This window comes from Indicator indicator, chromosome 5 (assembly GCF_027791375.1).
Source record: "Indicator indicator isolate 239-I01 chromosome 5, UM_Iind_1.1, whole genome shotgun sequence".
NCBI lineage: Eukaryota > Metazoa > Chordata > Aves > Piciformes > Indicatoridae > Indicator > Indicator indicator.
In genome coordinates, this window is record NC_072014.1 from 42548901 (window position 1) to 42565433 (window position 16533).

At 39.7% G+C, this 16533-nt stretch overlaps 1 protein-coding gene across 1 annotated transcript in view; it reads right to left on the reverse strand.

Moving 5' to 3' along the window:
• ARHGAP15 (Rho GTPase activating protein 15) overlaps positions 1-16533 on the reverse strand; it is a 362484-nt gene that overhangs the window by 310791 nt on the left and 35160 nt on the right. The window contains exons 3-4 of the mRNA XM_054381341.1: positions 12267-12328; positions 7865-7952 (exon numbers count right to left, since the gene is read on the reverse strand). Of these exons, the coding sequence (XP_054237316.1) occupies positions 7865-7952; positions 12267-12328 (150 nt within the window). The remainder of the gene's footprint in view (positions 1-7864; positions 7953-12266; positions 12329-16533) is intronic.

The window sequence follows — 16533 nt, forward strand, 5'->3', positions numbered from 1 at the left end:
AAAAGTGTTGTGTGTTTTCCAACTGCAAATTTCAGCTGATGGAGTTGGAAAAGACAACAATTAGACAGGGACATACATCATATCTGCAAGACAAGCTACCTCCTTCCTCCAAACATATTACCATTTCTAGCTCCTAAAAAAGAAAAAAGAAAAAAAGAAATAAAAAGGCTTCAGGGACATGTGTGACACCCAGGAAGAGCTCAACACTAGGGTAGCTCTACACAGTTTGCTGCTTCTCAGTGTCAGTTCTTGCATCCCAAAGTGACACAGCTCTGCCTCCCCAGCAGCTCCGTATGGATGCAACTAATTCAAAGAGCAGATTTGTTTGCCTGTATCATTTACATTGCTGGGAGTTGGTGGAAAGCACAATAATCCTCATTTGCCATCTAAGCTCCTTCTCCAGGGACTCTGCCTGAGCAGCAGTTCTGGCAGAGTCCATGCAGTTGAGAGTAGCCTTTGTAGATCAGGTTACTGCACATCCCAGACAACAATAAAAATACTCCTGTTAACAGTATGAAGCACTAATAAGTCTCTTTTGGGTAAGACATGGAGTAATATCCACATAATGTAGTTAATCAGCCTGATGCATCTTTTTTGCTCTGTTGTTCTTAAGGCATTTCACCTTAAAAAGCAACATTGGTGATAGAGTGACTTAATAGAAGCTAACAGTGGCCAGTCCAGCATCAACCACGTAATCAGCTTTCCAAAGCCTACTCACTGAATTTCTCTGATATTGTTATGAAAGGCAAAAAAAAAAAAAAAAAAGATGTGTGTTCTCCAGGGTGCTTTTGAGATGGGTAGAAAAGGACCTATTTAGGTTAAAAGATGCAGAGTAAAATATTCTGGTCAAGTAATCTGCAGCCAGAGACTTTGGCAGTTTTCTGTACTAGAGTTGTCATTATGTTCTCCATTTGCCAAACCATAAACCCACCATGGTTCAGCTCCTCTAAAACTGACAGAGCTGTACGCTTTTGCTCTTTCTTTTCTTTTTCTTTCTTTCCTTTCTTTTCATTGTTATTTATTTTTTAATAGAAGAAATTTGCCATTCTGGCTAAACCACTGGATTTTGCTTCTTTTTCCCCAACTCTGCCTTAGATTTCCTTCCTAGCCTCTGACAAGAATTTAATCTTCCTGAATTTTTAATAACAGCTCCAAACTTCAGTATTGATGCTTGATTATGCAATGAAGTCGGGAAACTTAGTTAATATTTGCATGCAAAAAAAGTGGCAAAGGTGAAAAACAAACAAATAAACGACAAAAAAGAAAATTCCAACGACAAAAACAACCAAACCAAACAAAAACACAAATAAACCCCCAGAGAAACAGCAACAAAAAACCCCCACAACAGACAATTACTTGAAAAAAAAAAATCAGTTAGAGGGGGAAAAAATGAATTTTCAATATTCCAGTATTATACATTTATAAATAGAGCTATGGTGCCTTCTTGGACTAGATGACTCTCCTTGGCCAGGAGACAGCCCAGGGAAGTTTCCTTCCCAGGAGTCCATGCAATGACCAAGTCTGCCGGCAGCTCTGTATTCCTTTCTTTGAAAAAAAGTTATCTAAAAGCATAGTTTGAGCCTGAGAATACTTTACCAAAGACAGGAACAAAGATCCCACTGACAGAACAAGTCAAGACACTTTGCAAACTCATAATGAGATGAAAAGAAGAGATTAAAAATGCAGATCAAGAAAGGGAAAATAGGTTCCTGATATTGATGGATACTGGACTACAGAATAATCTTATATAGTCATATATATAATCATAGAATCACCCAATCATCTTTGGAAAAGACCTCTAAGATCATCAAGTTCAGCCATCAACCCAACACCACCATGACCACTAAACCTTGTCCTGAAGTGCCACGTCTACACAAGTTTTTGAGCATCTCCAGGGCTGGCAACTCCAGCACCTCCCTGGACAGCCTGTTCCAATGCCTTTTAGTAAAAGAATTTTTTCTCATGTCCATAGACTGTTTTCCTCAGGAAAATTGCTATGGCATTTCACACTGAAGTGAGAATAAGTGATGGAAAGCCCAGGGAAGTTTTGCAGTAAGAGGAAATCATGAACTCTATAGGATTTTACCATTTCTGATTTCTATGAAGACACAAAAAAGGATGCAGCAGCAGAACTTGGACTTCTCTCTGCATTCAGTGCATTTAGAGTTCAATATTTTTGCTGCTGTTGCAGTAATCTGTAGTCTGTTTGCAGCTCTGATGCACCAGGGGAGGTTTAGGTTAGATATTAGGGAAAGTTTCATCACCATCAGGCACTGGAGCAGGCTGCCAAGGGAAACAGTGGAGTCAACCTTCCTGGAAATGGTTAAAAGATATTTGGATGAGGCGCTCAGGAACAGAGTCTAACAGGAATGTTCAGGGAGATGTCAGGTTATGGTTGCACCCAAAGATCTTAAGGTCTTTTCCAATCAGGTGATTCTGTGATTCTAAGGAGAGAAAAAGTGACAGTGTGTGCATCTCCCTCTCCTGACAAGATGGGATGCAAGCTGACAGTGTTGGAAAGATGGAAATAGCTCTCCTACATGCAATAATCAACTGGAAAACTTTTTTTTTTTTTTTTTTTTTTTTTTTTTTTTTTTTTAGAATTTAGCAATTCTTTTCACACAAAGATATGCTGATGCCCATCAGTATATCTTACAAGACTCATGAGCATGGCATAACATGTAAAGCTTCTGATGAAAACTACATGTAAACCTACTCAGATCCACCCAGCCTGGAGCTGTCCATATTGCATGGCAGCCCTTCTTCTGCACCTGGGAAGCTCCACATAATAGGAAGCCCTGCTTAAATCCATAGGGATTCCGGGGAAAATGCCTAGAAATTCATTCTGCCCTCAACACTGTCCTGTTACGTGGTTTGCTTTGCAGTTCATGCATTACCCAGAGAGACTGCAGGAGAAGTAAGTTAAGGTTACTGGGAAAAAGGCTGAGCCCTCTGCGTCCTTGCCTTGTGTTTTGCAGTCAGAGCAATTATGTTACATCAACGTTGTTGGAGGGGGTTATGCTGTAAATTGATACAAGTGTCTGCTACAATGAAATCTTCCAAAACATGAATATGGATTTCAGCAGCATTTGCACTCACCAAATTACTTTGCAGATGGGCTAATAACCTGAGGTTAAAATAACCTCTGCTGAATAAACTATATCAGGGAGTAAACAGACTATTTTTTTTTTAAATTGGTCAGAAAAATCCAACTCAGCAGAGGGTTTAATGTGGGTAAGAAAGACTGGAGCTGTGATCTGTTTTGATCACAGTGTCCTTGGTTTAAAACAAACAAAAAAACCCCCTGAACTACAGTCATAGTTCCCTTTAACATTCATATATCAGAAGCAAGATCAGAAGTGTTCCAGGCTGCAGCAAATGATAATGATTTAGCTAGGTGGGATGCAAACTTGCATTTTCAGTGATGTTGTAAACAAGCTCATTTCCTGAATGCCTCCTCTGTGTACTTTAATTGTTGTGCTCTCAATAATAATAATAATAATACCAAATATTGTCACTAGCTTCACCAGAAAGCTATGGATCCCAGTCTTCTCCATCCAAATCAATTGGAAAGTTGATATAGAATCATAGAATTTTTTCAGCTGGAAAAGACCTTAAAGATCATCAAGTCCAACCATTCTCTAACTCTGCCATGTCTGGTGTTAACCCATGGCCCTCAGCATCACATCTCTATGGCTTTTAAACTCCCCCAGGGGTGGGGATTCAACCACCTTCCTGGGGAGCCTGTTCCAGTGTTTGAGAATCCTTTCAAGAAATTTCTTCTAATGTCCAGCCTAAACCTGCCTTGGTGTAACCTGGTCACATTTCCGTTCATTCTATCACTTGTTACTGGGGAGAAGAGACCAATCCCCACCTGCCTCCAACATCCTTTCAAGGAGCTGTAGAGGGCCAGAAGGTCTCCGCTCAGCCTCCTCTTCTCCAGACTAAACAACCCCAGTTTCCTCAGACACTCCTCATAAACCCTGCTCTCCAGGCCCCTCACCAACTATCTCATCCTTCTCTGGACCCATTCCAGGACCTCAGTGTCTTTCTTGTAGTGAAGGTCCCAAAGCTTAACACCTTGTTCAGTTTCACCATCAATGTTTTCCGTCACATTCACTGGGAGGAGAATGACTCTGAAGCCAAGACAAGTGCTGCCTACTTTTAATGCCAAGTGTAAAGAGTACTGGAGCTTCACTTGGGTGCAGACCTCAAACCAGAGGCAGAAAGAGCAAGGGCAACATGCTTTCACATCTATCATGATCATATAAGTCCTACCTCTACAATTGCACAAAGGAACAACAAAACCACTTTTTAGTTATTAAAATACAAAGAACTAATAATAATATTAGAGATCTTGGTAACAATAATCTTAAATCTCCTCTAGAAGTTGTCCTAGCATCAGAAAAAAATTTGGTTAGAATGTGGTCTCTAGAAGTTGTCCTAGCATCAGAAAAAAATTTGGTTAGAATGTGGTTTTCTTTCCCTCTCTCCTCTCTTATTGTAAGCTATTCCTCTTACAATGATGCTGCATTATTCTGAATTTTCACTTCATGTGCAGTATTGGCTAATGAATGATTTTATATCTTTATAATACAGAGAAATGTTAATTTTTAAGTCACATCATTTTCCTGCTACCAATAAAACCTCTTTGTTATAAGTCATACTGTAGTGAATGAACATGCCTCTATTACATTATTTGATTAATGGTTGAGCTCCCCTTTTTCCAAAGTAAACCAAAGATGGGGAAAAAAATTAAATATATATATAAAGTCAGTAAACAAATGATTTCTAATGAATTCTTTTTGTATTATTGCTTTTCCACTATCAAAATTATGTCTGGTTGAACGGTTTACAGAGGAAACAAGCATTGCATTTGCTTTATCAAATGAAGCCAACATGTCAGTTTAGCTTTTTCTTGATGTGTGAAACTCAGGGTTAGGAAATTGGTTTATAAAGTTTTGAATACTGGCAGCTCTTGATGTGTTCAAGCTTTACCCAGTTTGTTTATTCACCATTGCACCTAAGTTCTATGCAACAGACAGCTTTTTCTCACCTTTGTGAGCATTGAGTTCATGGCCTTGGTGTTCAGATCCAGCATGGAATTAAGAAAAACAAATCACTTCTATTTTTCCCCCCTATAAGGGCAAAATATGGGATCAATATATCTGTGTTCTTCCTTACAGAGGAAACAGGATTACCTCACTGACTGTGAGCACTGGTGATGACTGAGACCTCAGGGAAGGGAAATGAGTTCTCAGAAGATCCCTTCTCACAGCACACCTTGATTTTTGAGTTAAATAACCTGAGATCTGGGCCAAAGTCTCACTTTCCAGGCAAGCCTACTGTAGTATCTAACTCCTTAAAGAGCTAATGGGGATTTTAACCATCTGAAGAATCTCAGAGTTTTCCATTTAGGGCAGGTCACACAGGAACACATCCAAGCTTGTAGGTAAATAGCCTGTGGTGAATAATTTGTCTGATAATCTTTGAAACCATTTAGGAATATCCTAAAATTGTCTTAATTGTTTAGAACTACAAGTGAATTTAGAATGATCCTGGAGTCCTGGAACAGTTTGGGTTGGAAGGGTCCTCTGAAGGGACCTCATCTACTCCAACCCCCTTGCAGTGAACAGGAAGATACTCCACTAGATCAGGTTTGACCAGAGCCTTGTCAAGCCTGACCTCAAATATTTCCAGGAATGGGGCCTCAATTACCTCCCTGGGCAACCTATTCAAGTGTTCAGGTCTCCTGTATGTTGAATTCCTGCTGGTTCATTCACCTGCTGTGATCTGGGTGAGGACTTGTGAAGCAAGAGGAAAAGAGGTAGCAGGCAGAAGTACAAGACAGCTAGTAAATTAGAAGATTAGGTCCAATGAGTTCACCTGAGACTTCAAAAAAAAAAAAAAAAAAGCACCAAAACATGTCATTCACCTTGAAGGAAAAAAGATGATTCTGCAAATATAGTAATTCAAGCCATACTGTTTGTATGGCTGCAGAAAAGAAGCATTTTCCAGCTGTAGTAACCCAAATACAAGCAGAATGTGTCCAATTTCACCCTTTGCTTAGCTTTATTCTTTCACCTCTTATTTCCATTTTTCCTACAACCCTCATCTTCTTTCAACAAAAAGTACAGCATCAAAAAACTGTTCTTTAAGGCTGATTTTATGGCAGGTGGCATTGGTAGATCAAGAAAATAGAGAAGGAGGAGTCTGCATCACCTGCCACAGGAGAAATAGCTTATTGTTTGTGACTCCTGCCAAAGGGAGCACCTTTCGTGGCCAGCCATCACGCCAACGAGATTTGGCAGGTTTGATCAGGCCTTGAGAGCCTTTCACAACAGGGCTTTGTCAAACCTGTCCTTTCACTGCCCACAGTGTCACACAGTTCCCCAAGTCCCCTTTCTGTTGCCCACACTGGGGTTGGTAGGCTCCAGCTCGGCAGGAACCAGCACTGAAGGGCTGCGCGCCGTTATTGCTTATGCAACGTGGCTGTCACATCACTGAAGACCAAGATCAGTGCTCTTTCCTTGGGGCACAATAAAAAGGTACTGCAAATTTCACTTTGTAGTAACTACAGGCTACAGAAATTGCATTAAGTTGCATTAGATGGAGTCATGGAAATATTCAGAAAGGTTAGTGGGATATGGTAGATGTCACGTTTATACTACGATAAAAAATCACTTTGCTAACTTGTAATGTTTTCTGCTTTGGTAACACCCTATTTTAAGGTGCCATTTATAAATAATTTATTATTATTTATTAATGTATAAGCCACTTTATAGGATGGTGGATAACAACTTAAATTCATGTATTAAAGATGCACATGCATGGTTTAATACAATTTACGTCTCACAATATCCTTTGCAGCAGATTCTCATCGCATCGTCTGCTGGGCATTTATTACTAATGCATTTTATAACATACTTTATAACACATTATTTGAGGAAGTAGCTGCATTTAGTGAGCATTTTCATAAATAAGAATAAAGCATTTATAAATGGCACCTTAATTTAAAGTGTTACCTTCACATTACTGGGGAGTCACTCACCATTTGTCTCACTTTGCAATTATTCTCCGAGTGCACCTCTTAATAAAAGACGTGCTAGGTCCTATTGCTTCTCACACACTGCAGCTGATTAAAAGTTTATTGAGGCACTTTTCTTCAGCTGCTCTCAAACCTTTGAAGGCTGCCAGCTCAATCTGAATTTGTCCTATGTATATATTTTTACAGATCCAGCCCTCTCTATTTGTTCTGAGTCTTTAGGTGCACAAATACTTTTTAATGCACATGAAAACAGCAAGCTCTTAAGGGCGAGAAAACTCAGAGCCACAGCACCTAAATCAGTGTGTTCCAGTCAAAAGCTTTGCTCTTAATCATCTTGTTTCAACATTCTAACAATCCCACACAACAGTTAATATACAGTTCCTGCCCATGGCAGGGGGGTGGAACTACATGATCCTTGAGATCCCTTTCAGCCCTGACAATTCTATGATTCTGATTCCGGGTTTCCTAAATGAAAAGGAAACATTTTTTAAATGTTTGAAAACTTCTTTCAAGTTTGAAGTAAAGAAGAAGTTTGAACTAAATAATTAACTATTTCCTGGAGATTATGTTCCTAAAATTCCACTTCAGATGGGTCTCCAATTTTCATTTTGTTGCCACAGAATTATCAGACAATTTCGAAAGTCACCTTTAAAAGCTGCAATGCTAAAAGAAAAGATGAAACTGAAGGTTGGACTCAATGATCTTAGAGGTCATTTCCAACTGAAACAGTTCTGTGATTTTATGTAAACAGCAAACTTTTTATTCTGAACCAACAATTACAAAGAAGCCGAGAGTATTAGATGGTTGATTACCTACCAGGTTGGCCAGTGATGGCTGCTTGGATTCTTTGTAGAACTCCATTTTCCGAGCAGTGAGAACAATCCAGGAGGTGGACCAGTTTTTCCTTAAATAAAAAAAAAAAAATTAAATTAAATTTAAAAAAATTAAAATCAATAAGTCATGCAAGCAGGAGGTAGAAGATGTTCCATTTGTACACCTGAGTTTTTTTATTATTTCACACCAGGTACAAAAATGGTCTAAAGTAATTTTCAAGCTTTTCAAGCACATTTTCAATGTGCTTCCATGAGGATCGATAGAGTTGCACTTCCCTAATTATACCTGAATGTGGCCTAACAAAGCTTCAAGGTCTTATTTCTCCTCATTCATGTTTTGAAGCCTATTTATGTACTTTTTCCACCATGGTGCCTTAGCCACAGGAAAATGGTGGGATTGTTCACACATGCTTAAAGTTCATGTATACTTAGAAGACTCCAAAATAGCTGGTGCCCTTCTGGTAACAAACACTGAAAACAGAACTGCGAAGGAAAGGAATAATTTTGATCTGACTACACAGAGCTCAGGAAAAGGGTCTGCTTTGCAAGGCCCCTTAATACTTTCTGCTTTCCCTAAATTAAAAATACACAGGACAGCAAAGAATATAAGAATGATATATGATAGAGATTTAATAAACCATTAAATGGCAGAAGTTCATGTGACAGCCCTAGAGAGCTGGAAAACTGTAGGGAAAACTACACTTGGATATGTGAAACAGTGTTCCTCTGATGCAGAAGAACAGAATAAATGTTATTTAATATACATTTCATATGCCTATTTAATATATGTTACATGCAATGTGATGTTTCAAACCACCACCTAATCATAGACAAATGGATCTTATAGAAAACTCTCCTTAGGACATCTCCAGTATGACTCTCCAATTTGGGGTGGTGTCAAAACATCTGATATTTATAAAAAAACACTCAAAAACCTACTATGTAGGGGGTTTATGTGGATGTAAATCACTAATCACTTTAGAACAAACCTGAAAACATATGTGACAGACTGTTTCACGTGTATGTTGCCATGCATTTAAGGAGGGAGCTGCCTGTGAAGATATGGAGGACCCAGGGAGGAGCTATTGGAAGAATTTTCCCCTCTCTTTTCTGTCTTTCCTAGCTCCTTTGAGTTTTCTCTGTTTCACTATTCCTAAACAACTCAAACAAACCCAGTTTTTGTTCCAGTAAACCTGGCTTTATTGAGTTTAAAAGCCTTTTGGTGTAATTCGTGATGCTCACTCCTAGGCCCACCACAAAGCTGTGCTGCACTCAATATCCCATCAAACAGCACATCAGGCAGGTTTTCTGTTAATGATTCCTTTAGTCAACACCTTTCAGTCATCAGCTTCAGGAGCATAACCAATATTACAGATGAAGCCTTAACACCAGTGGAACATGCAGGATTTCACCCAGCATGATCTAATGATCATCCCTAAAACACAGCCAACAAGAGGCATCAGCAAGAGGAGCTCTCCGTGAAGGAGCTTTATATGTCTGAGGAAAACAGGAATATGGTTTTATGCCATGTTAATGGAGAAAAAAATATTAAGAGGTATTGAGGAAGAGAAAAAAAAAAAATCAGTAAGGGTTTAGGAAAGTGCCTGGCCACAACTGTCACGTATTTCCCCACCAAAGGACAGTGTGGCTAAGCCACCTTGAAATTTTCAGCTAAATTTATTCCCACTGTCCAGCTGTATCCTTCACTAATGTGAACTATGGTCATAGCTGAGGATTGTGTATGTGGTCATAAAGAACAGTTCCACTAGATCAGACCCTAGAAGAAACTTTTCACTGAAGGGGTTCTCAAACACTGCAACAGGCTCCCCAGGGAGGTTGTTGAATGCCTGTCTTTGGAGGCGTGTAGATGACTCAGAGACATGCTATTGAGAGATATGGTTTAGCACCAGACTTGGCAGAGTTAGAGAATGGTTGGACTCCATTATCTTACAAGGTCTTTTCCCACCAAAATGACTCTGTCGATCTATGGCTTCAGTTAATTATTTTTTGAAGTACCCTTAGGAAAAGAGTGCTGTAGCTGAGGATCACCAGAAAGGTAGTAAAGACAAGTTGTCTACTGGTAAGCTCTAAAAAGCACAGGAGAGTACGTGGCCAAGCATGCTATGTGCCAATCCAAACAGATTTTCCTAGGAGTTGGATATCCTGGGTAAGTATAGATTACCAAAGGAGTAAAACCCTTGGAATACAGCTTAGAACCAAAACCTAGGGAGATGTTTGACATGAGCTATGGAGAGGAACATTTCTGTGTCGTGGCCACTTCTACTAGCCAGAGTGCTGCTGGCTCCAGCTGTATGTGGGGCAGGATTTTCCACCTAACTGCATTTCCAATCATGCAATTCCATGATTGCATTTCAGGGTCCCAGATTTGTGTGCAAACTTCTGAAAAGATTCAAATTTCTGATCAAACTAACTGGAAAGTTTGAAACAAAATACTTTTAAATCTCAATGTGGACCTCCTTCAAAAGAAAGGATTTTTTTTTTTTGTGGCTTTACAGTAAGAATTCAGCAACAATAAAAAGTCAACTATAAATTATTCTTAAATTATGTCAGGTGATATATTTTGCCTATTGAAACAAAGCTGGAGCAGCTCTGCTATGAGGATAGGCTAAGAGAGCTGGGTCTGTTCAGCCTGGAGAAGAGAAGAATCCAGGGGCACCTTAGAGCTCCTCCCATGGTGGAGAGCTTGGAGGAGATGATCTCTGAGGTCCCTTCCAACCTGAGATATTCTAGGATTCATTATTAATTTTAAGGGGGGAATGCTTTAATTCTATTAGGAATAGAAATACTTGTGTTGCTTTTTTCTTTTTTGGATAGTTTGGTTTTTTTTTTTTTTTTTTTTTTTTTTGTGAAGAGAATATAGGGACTAAAGAAGCTGTGAGAATGCACCTGGATTATCTGCAAGAAAACTTTCTTTCCCTTAAATTTCAATTCCTTATTTCTTTTAATCTAGAGTTGTTTCATTAAAAAAAAAAAAAAAAAGGTTATTTTTAATCCAAACTTCATTTTGGTTAACACAAAGCTTAGCCTAGAGATAAAAGATACAGAAACTAAGACAACTTTTTTTATCAGATTGTCCATATAATCATCTAACAAATTTAAAGTAAAATAGATTTTTTTAAAAAAGATTTAAAGTCTATTAGTCTCTGTGGGCACGCATTCTATCTCATGGGATACATGGAGTGACCTAAGTTTTCCAAGCCTTTACAAAAGGCATCCTACAAGACTCTAATTTTTGCTTTGTGACACCAACACTATTCAGGAAATCACTGCAGTGGGTGAAGTTTAGGTCTGAAAAAGGAGAAGTTCATGAAGAGTAGCTGAATCCCCACTACCCATCCTCTGCCTGTATAGAGAGCAGAGCAGATGCAGCTAGAACTGATAAGGACATGAGGAGAAACTTCTTTAGAGTGAGGGTGATGGAGCCCTGGAACAGGCTGCCCAGGGGGGTTGTGAAGCCTCCTTTTCTGGAGACTTTCAAAACCCACCTGGATGTATTCCTGTGCAGACTACTCTAAGAGATCCTGCTTTGGCAGGGGCATTGGAGCGATGATCTCTCGAGGTCCCTTCCAACCTCTAATTTTTTTTTTTTTTTTTTTTTTCTCTATACAGCTACGCTCTCGAAGCCGTGGTCGAAAGGCTGTGCCGGAGAGTCCCTGCGAGGTGCAACGCTCCCGGTGGGATGCTGCAGCAGGAGCTGCATTTGCATTCTGTCGAGCGAACACCTGATGGCAGCACGTTATAGCTTCAGTGGTGCTCACAGCCTCCCAGGCTATTCGAGAGCACCAGGCTGTGCCGGGCTCCTTAAACCCGCCGCTGGCCGAGCTGCCCTGTGCCCGCACCGAGCCACGGAGATGCTTTGTGCTGCGGGACCCCGATGTGCTGGGGAAGGTCAAACTCCCTCCGTGCCTGGGCTCGTTCACAGCTTATGCAGGGTTTGCAGAAGCTCTTGCTAGTTTCCAAAGTTGGGAACAGAGTGTTTCCCCCAAACACTCACTATTGAATTAAATCTTTTCCATGGTTTAACTATGAATTGCAGCCTAAAGCCCAGAACTAAACTGTGCATAGGTTTAGACTGGATCTGAGGAAGAAGTTCTTCAGTACCAAGGTGGTGAGACTGGAATAGGCTTCACAGGGAGGTTGTGGATGTCTCCTCCCTAGGGGTGTTGGAGGTCAGGTTGGCTGAGGCCTTGAACAGATGAGTCTAGTTGAGAGGAGTCCCTACCCATGGGGGGGATGTTGGAGCAAATGATCTCTGAGGTCCCTTCCAACCTAAGCCATTCTAGAATTGATTCTATGAAATACTTAAACAGGTATCAATTCCAAATTTTGTAGCTGCTAAGTTGTGTAACATTCACATAATTTACCTTAATTTTTTGCCACCATCTGCAATTTTGGCTTTTAGAAGATAACCTTCTTTCTCCACTGCCTATGGGAAAGAAAGAAAAAATAATGTCATAACCATGTAATTTATTCAGAAGAATTAACCCAGCTAGTGCATGCATAAAAATCTGCATCTCTCTAGTGCAGTGGGGAAGCATTTTATCACTAATGCTCAGTTTAATCACCTATTTTTTTTTCCAATACAGTCAAGTTTTTCTATAATTTGCAAACATTGCCAGTCAGTTAGGACATAGAATTGACCTTAAAAAACAAATCAAAACACCAGTAATATTGTATTAATTGATTTAAGAAAAAGAAAAAATAATTAAAAACGCATGAAAGCAAAGTTTCTATAAGTAAAAAATTAGTTGAAAATATATTGCAAGTAAATTATGTCAAGGTATTGTTTCATATACTGAGTTTCATTACAGCTAGTGGGGACCATATTTCTGTAGAAGCCTCTTGCTTCTCATATTCTGAAGAGAATCACCTTCAGGGGTAACCAGTGTCAAAGAACCATCAACTCCCTGTACAAGAGGAAAAGTTGCTTTGCCTTCAGAAGTGCCACATTTTGCTTTAAGTCAGGCTCATGCACGATGTTAACACACATCGTGGTTTTAAGTGGTGCTGTCTTTTGGATGAGCTCTGCCACTGAGGAGCTCATCACTCACAGCCCTTGAGAGGTCCAACTGGAAACCTGAAGACAAGCTCCCCCTGCACATGGTCACACACACGCACACAGCTGGACTCAATGATCTCATAGCACGGTGCAGAAAATCAAACCGAGCAGTGCTGTCACTGCTCGACACACAAGCTGGAAGGGGAATAACAAAGGAAAACACAGCTGTGCACTGTGCTCTCCAAAACACACCCCAAAAAGCAAAGCCCTTTGCCATTACCTAGCCAAACTGGTATGTGACATTAGCAACATGAGACCACCTTTCAAGATCACATACTTTGCTGTTACTGAAACCTGGCCCCTTTTCTTTGCTGCCACACCAGGGTAAGGACTCTGCTGGAGTGTACAAGCTTGCAACACTTGGTTGTAGGCTACCAACACCATGTTTAAGTTGTGGCATATTAGAAGCCAGTCCTAGGCTTGCTCTTTTGTTTACAGTCCTCTCCCTTAATTTGTGCTCCTGCACATCTCTAATGATTCTAGAATCTCTGAGCACTCCCCTTCAACCAGTGACCCCTGCAGGTGCTTGGTTCTCTGTGAGCTGCTGAAATGTCTCTTGCACAGCTGTGATGCACAGTTTGTGACTGGGCTTACTTTTGGCTATGTAAATTGGCATTTAAAAATGAAAAGCCAAATTAAACAAGAAGACTGCTCTTCAGCCAACCCCACTGACCTGCCACCTCACCAGGCCTCCTTAGCTAAGGATGCCCCAACTCAGAATCACAGAAATATTCAGGTTGGAAAAGACCCTCAGGATCACCAAGTCCAACCCAGAACCCTACTCTGTGAGGTTCACCCCTAAACCATGTTCCCAAGCACCACATCCAAACCACCTTTAAACACATCCAGGGTTGGTGACTCCACCGCCTCCCTGGGCAGCACATTCCAATGCCTGACAACTCTTGCTGGGAAAATATGTTTCTTAATGTCCAGTCTAAACCTACCCAGTTGCAGCTTGAGGCCATTCCCTCTTGTTCTATCACTAATTACCTGTGAGAAGAGACCAGCACCACCCTTTCCACAATGTCCTTTCAGTCTCCCCTCAGCATCCTCTTTTTGAAACCAACCATCCCCAGCTCTTTCAGTCACTCTTCATCAGATTTCTTCTCCAGACCCTTCACAGCTTCCTTGTCCTCCTCCGCACTGGCTCCAGCACCTCCACATCTCTCCTGTATTGAGGTCCCAAAACTGGATACAATACTCGAGGTGTGGCCTCACCAGAGTTGAGTACCAGGGGACAATCACTTTCCTGCTCCATCAGGAAAGGGGAAAGGAGGCAAAATCCTGATTCAGAGTGGGTCTGTTTTCCCTTTCAAGCACTACTGAGTCAGTGCCTGACTTGGATATTTGAAACTCCACATTGTCTTTAGAGCAAATTGTGTCACAAGGCCACTTTGTAACCATTTCAGTGGAATTTTGCTGGCTGCAAAGCCATTAAAAAGCAATAAGGCATGCTTTAATATGCAACAGAAGGATTTTTAAATCAAACATATCTGTTATTTTGATTATAGGAAATATGATATTAACAGCATAGGATGTTTAACTGTTTCCTTAGTTTTTTCTCTGCTGGTGGTATAGAATAAAAGATTTACTGCTAACATATCTGTATGTACCTATAAGAAGGTCTGTAGACAATTATTTTAGGTGACATTCTCAAATGGGTACAGGAGGATTAATCTCTGCATTTCCTGTAATTTGTACTTATCTCATGCAAATTCCTGTCATGCAAATCACTGCCATAGAAAACCCAGAGAGGAAGTATGTAGGGATTATTGTGCAGAGTCATGTCACTATTTATCTAGTGATGGATGGGTGAATTATTAAAGCTAAAATAAGGCTTAATCTCCATCTTCACCTACTTTTTAAAAAAATATTTTTTATTTCTTTAAAATCAAACTTACTTTACATCTCTCCATAATTTTCTTCCCCTTCTAACCTTTCATTTTTGTAGCATAGAACTCCTGATGCTTGGCCAGGGCCAGAGATGCCAAATAACATATGAGAAAGGTTGTGGTTTTTAATATTTTTACCCATCTGGAAAGAGAAACTGGGAGGAGCATTGGCAAACCATTCAAGCTGTTGATTGCTTCTTTGAACCAGACCCAAAATCTCATTCTTTCAAAGTTTACCTACTAACCACCCTTCCCAGCCAATTCAAAACTAATGAGAAATGTGATTTTCAGCATCAGACCTGAATCACCTCTGTTCTCACATTTTGGGAAGTGAAACCTGGGATGTGCTTCCAGATGAAAACACTGCTGCTCAGTCACATTTTCCTTAGCATTGTCATGAGCTAGAAAATCAAATCCACAACAAATGTTGGGCATCTAACATATCCTGATTTAAATTCTACAGCTCCAATCTGCCATTTGTTTCATATTAAACAGCTCAAAATTACAAAAATCTTCAGTTAATATGAAGCCTTTCAGTGCTAAGCAAAATGACTTTCAGCTATGTTGCTTCCATTGAATTAATAGAGATGCTGCCTTTAAAAAACAAGTGCTGTGGTCTTCACAAATTGATGATGTTCAGAGTTTTCTCTGCAGTTACTAATTTCTCTATAGTTAGGGGATTTATAGAATTATGAAAAAAAACTTTATCACAAAGACAAAATTATTTCTAGGACGGCCCCAATATTTTTATAGCCTCTATTTAACATCTCCTTTTTCTGTTCTTTCTCTCTCTCTCTTTTTTTTTTTCCCCAAGAGAATACTTCCAAGACAGCTCAGGATTAACTTACAATAGTTCTGGAAATGGATGATATTGGAGGAAAAAGAATTCCAAACATACCCTAATGATACGTTCTGTTGTTTCTGTCTCAATAAATATCATCATTTGTGGTTAAGCTGCTGCCCTCCCTGCACCTTTTCAACATATGGAAGGTTTGAGAAAATGACCCAAAATGCCCTGAAGTGAATTATGGTGCAGAGCTTTGTGTTTGATTGGGGAGGTTTATTATTTCATTTTTAGGAGGATATTAAAAGGTGAGAGGCTGTATGTGTAAATATTTGAATTTCTAAATAATGATATCAAGAAGAGGGCTGAGAACAAGAATAGTAATTGACTCTCATCAGTTAACAGTATTAGAAACTGCAGGGAAAAGTAATTATCACTATATTGCATATAGATTCTATCATTTCTATGATTAGACAAATCTAATACTTCTGTATCCATATAATTCTGCAAAGTTTGTGTAGGTAAAAGCAACCCTGATGCCAGCATCTCTTTGATGAGCCTGTCTTTGTATACCAATTTTCTTTTAATAGAAAAACCTTTTAAAGAACCTCTGGGGAGTGAGAAGCATAATGTCAAGGGAAGTTTTGTTAAATTTTGTGACCAGTTTTACTTCTAAAATTTTCTATCAATATTACAAGCCCCTTAATATAGGAAAACACAAGACAAAGACGTGGTTGCAGCCCTTTGTACCAAGCATTACCACTGATGAAACATCAGTCTAGCCCCACTGAATTAACAGCAAAGTCAAGCTATATAAATCGCTCTGTGTCCTCCAAAATTATTCTTTTTTATTGATTAATCAAAGCCCCTCAAATCCCTTAACATCTTGAGGCATC